Below are 3709 nucleotides of genomic sequence, written 5' to 3'. Positions count from 1 at the left end.
ATTCGAGGTTTTTAAGCTTAGTGTTACAGAATTTAATTTGACTAGTAGATTTCTATGTTACCAAGTCGAATGGAATTGCTAGTTTTCTTCTCCCAAAGGATTTTGTAAGACAGGTATAGCTCAGTGTTCCAGTTAAAGTGTTATTGATGAGAACAGAGTGGAATAATGTCAGGAAGCCATTGGGTTCTAAGGTGGATGGGCATCAGGTTAAGCAAGTAGAGGAAAACCTGTCGAGTGTGGTTGTGTATTTGTGGGAGTGGAGAGGGAGATATGGACTATCGAACTGCTGAAAAGAATGCAAGAGAGATAAATAGCATAGAAGTTCTATAGGGCCTTTGAAGTTAAAACCGAGGAACTAGATTTTGACAGACAGAAAGCTAAAAGAAAAGCTTAAAGCACATCAGAAAAACTGACAGTAATCAGGCTATGAATACTCTGGTGTTAGAGAGAACTGAAAATGTCAGAGAAATACAGCAGAGAAATAGTGGAGAACTAGTGTGAAAAAAATCCCACACTTAAAATACTGTTCTAAGTCAAAAAACTGGATGGAAAACCCTAATACCAGTGTCCGTGTTTTGGGTGGGACGTGTTCAGGCTTTGATATGCATGGAGAAAAGTAACTGTTATGAAGAATAAAACTGACATAACTGTAGACTCTCAAAAATCTCGTGAAGTGTACTTTGTTTTTTAAAACATGTTTGCATCAGTCTAGGAAGGCAGTGAGAACAAAGACAACACTGAAGTTTTACATGGAGAGAGCAATACACAGGTTGGGAAGATGGACCTGGGACATGATCAGGCAGAACAGGTGAGGGACTGTTAGTGTGCAGGTTTGGTTGGTTGGGTTTTTTTATCAAAGATGAAGCGGATGGTCTATCTGTATTGTACAGTCCCGGTTCACTAGTAGTAGAAAGAACAATCATCTGGTTTAGAATATTGCTACCAAAACTTAGTGATCAGCAGTGGTAAAGTTGGCAGTAGTAGGAGTTTGTAAGTAGATGTCCTTACCAAAAAGGTGAAATAGTCATCTCACCTAACTTGACAGCAGGTGTGTAAGTATTTTTTCCTAACGTAATACTTTGCTGCTACCTTCATTTTCATGTTCAGAGAGTATGTGAAACAATATGTAAAACAGTGAATAAAATGGAGCTTCTAAAGGGACAAATACTATTCTTTGGCCTAGTTAATTGAAAGAGTGCTAAAAAAAATTCAAAAACACTTTACTGGGACTTCTGCTGTGGTCCCAAAGTGAAGCAAATTCAGTAGTAGGGTAAACAGCCAAAGTAATGCGAAGGACAATGCTCTGTGAAGATACAAAATCTTTGGACAGTTTTCATCAGATCTGTTAGGGAGCAACATTAGTAGTGTAAGGCAGCATCAGGTTGTAAATGGAGCTGCAGCGTCTGTGGTTGATAAATGATCAACAGCACAAGTAGTTTTAAATATCTTACCAGTCCTCGTGTTAGCTAGCCAAAATTTCCACTTTGGAACTGCTGCAGTGTGTGAGCGTTACTGAAAACAGAAAAACTGGTTTTGGTGTGTTTGCAACCTGCTTAGAAAAACAAACAAGCAAAAAACCCCAACAGCAACAACAAACCTGAAACTATTTCAGCGTGTATCTAGACGGTGTGTAGCCTTGTGCCTGGGAAAGGTGAAAGCTGGCTTTGGAGCAGGCATGATCTGAAGAGGCTGTATGACACGGGCCCAAAGATGGGAGGAAATTTACTCTCTCAGAACCCTGAATTTTCCATGTGCTTTCCTATAATGCTTGGAGTGATGTTGATGACTGCACGTATCCTTGTGTCATTAGATCTTGCAGTTTTCCCTCCAGTTCTTTGCATACTTGTTGGGCTTTTAATAACTCCACAGAGGCCCACGCCAAAGCAGTAATACAAAGCTTTTACTGAACAATGAGAAGTCTATGTTTAAAATTTTCCTCAGATGAAAAGGATGTCTAATTGTTCAAATCTTTTGCAACAGTCTTTGTCGACTCTGTCAGGTTTTTTAAAGGTTAATTAATGCTAAAATAAGAGTCTGCCACTTCAGGTTCAGCACTACAAGTTGGATGCAAAGAGCTCAGAAAGGATGTGTGAATGCTGAATAACCAGTCATCTCCCCAGAGCATGCATGTGACCTGGCACCCATTCAGGAGCTGCTGCCCTCTCTATTCAGACCCTGGAGCAGATTAAGTTCAAGAATTCTTCCTTCCAGCTCTGTTTATCAAAGACTTATTTGAACTGTGCACAGTTCATATATTTGGCTTCCATGTAATGATAGGAAATGCTTGATTGTAAATGTGGTGGCTTTTTATCCAAATGTCTTTGACCTGAGTGAATTCAGAGTTCTGCAGGTTTACTGTTTATTCTGCAGGATAATAAGCACTGGAGATTTAGATTTTTTTTAATTATCCTTGTGTCTTTACTTGTGGTAACAGATTTCAGTTTCTCTATGTGATTCCCTTTTTGGGAAGCAAATTATTTAAACACATGCTACTGTTCTGGGATTTGGGCTTTTTTTTTTAAAAAAAGCACATGTTCAACTCTATTCTTGAGTTGCAAGAGGTAATAAATGTGCCTTTAAGTGTTGCATTGCTGATCAATGTAGATCGCATATTTTGTGTACTTGCAAAACTGCAGTGTTTCTGGTTTATTACATTAACATACAACACAGTACTATGGAGGTGGAACAAAACCCAGTTGTGTTGAGGACCTGATGTTGGAACATGAGTTGTGGGGAGAGAGGAAGGACCTGGGGCTGGGCTGGTCCCGTCCCATCAGCTGAACACCTATTAGAAATTAGCAGAGTAAATGCACTCAGTTTCTGGTTTAGCTTCCACCCAAAGTGAGTCCTGTTACATGCTCCTAAGACTATTCAGTGATGCAAACCAAAAGGTGGTAAGGGAAAATCATCAGAGGATGAGCAAAAAGGATTGCTGCAAAAGCACTTTCCAGTTAAAATGCTGGTTTAGAGACCTTCCCTCTTCTGTCCTTAGAGCAGGCTGAAGAAAACATTAAGTGTCCTCTGGTTGTGATGTGAAGGGAAAAGAGAAGTCATTTGAAACTTGTTTTTCCATAAACTAAGTGGGTAGTGCTGCTGTTTTCATTGTTCTGTGATAGACTAGATATTGTACCTCTTCAAAAATAGTGTTAAACTGTGATAGACAGGAAAGGAGTATTAATCTTCATAGCTCTGAGTATTTGTGAAAGTTCCAGCATGCACTTTTGCTTTCAAGACCTTTTTTTTCCCCCGGAAGAGATTCAGAGGAAGAGAGTGCAGTAATTTTTAAGGGTATGATCACTTAATCAAGTAGAGACAATGTCTTTAACTTCTTCTGGATTGTAGTGCAAGGTTTGTAGACACAAATGCACACTGCTTTTTCCCAAAATTCTGTCATTTATTCTACAGAAACACCAGTTCCATAGTATTTTTTAGAAGCAAAATCTTCAGCCAAATGCTGTCATGGCTGATTAGTCATTACAGTACCATGTGTGGAAAGGATTTAGTGAAGTCTTCAGATCCAGCTGCTTTAATCTGAGAAGTCTAAAGAAAAATCTGCCTTTCCAGTAGCCATTACAAAATACTAATTTTTTTAACGAGCACAGACTGTGCCTTTTCATAGTTTCTGAGGCAATACTTAATCTTTGTACTTGTCAGACTCGTCGGCATGATACTGGAAGAGCAAAGTTTCTTAAGATGCGTATGCTTCTTG

At 39.1% G+C, this 3709-nt stretch overlaps 1 protein-coding gene across 1 annotated transcript in view; it reads left to right on the top strand.

Moving 5' to 3' along the window:
- Positions 1-778: 778 nt before the first annotated feature.
- The window catches only part of TSPAN3 (tetraspanin 3), a 17540-nt gene continuing 14609 nt past the window's right edge, over positions 779-3709 (top strand). The window contains exon 1 of the mRNA XM_010133773.1: positions 779-808. Within this exon, the coding sequence (XP_010132075.1) occupies positions 779-808 (30 nt within the window). The remainder of the gene's footprint in view (positions 809-3709) is intronic.

This window comes from Buceros rhinoceros, unplaced genomic scaffold (genome assembly GCF_000710305.1).
Source record: "Buceros rhinoceros silvestris isolate BGI_N320 unplaced genomic scaffold, ASM71030v1 scaffold11773, whole genome shotgun sequence".
Classification (NCBI taxonomy): domain Eukaryota; kingdom Metazoa; phylum Chordata; class Aves; order Bucerotiformes; family Bucerotidae; genus Buceros; species Buceros rhinoceros.
Note: the sequence above shows the minus strand (reverse complement) of the source record. Positions and strands in the feature narration are given on the sequence as shown.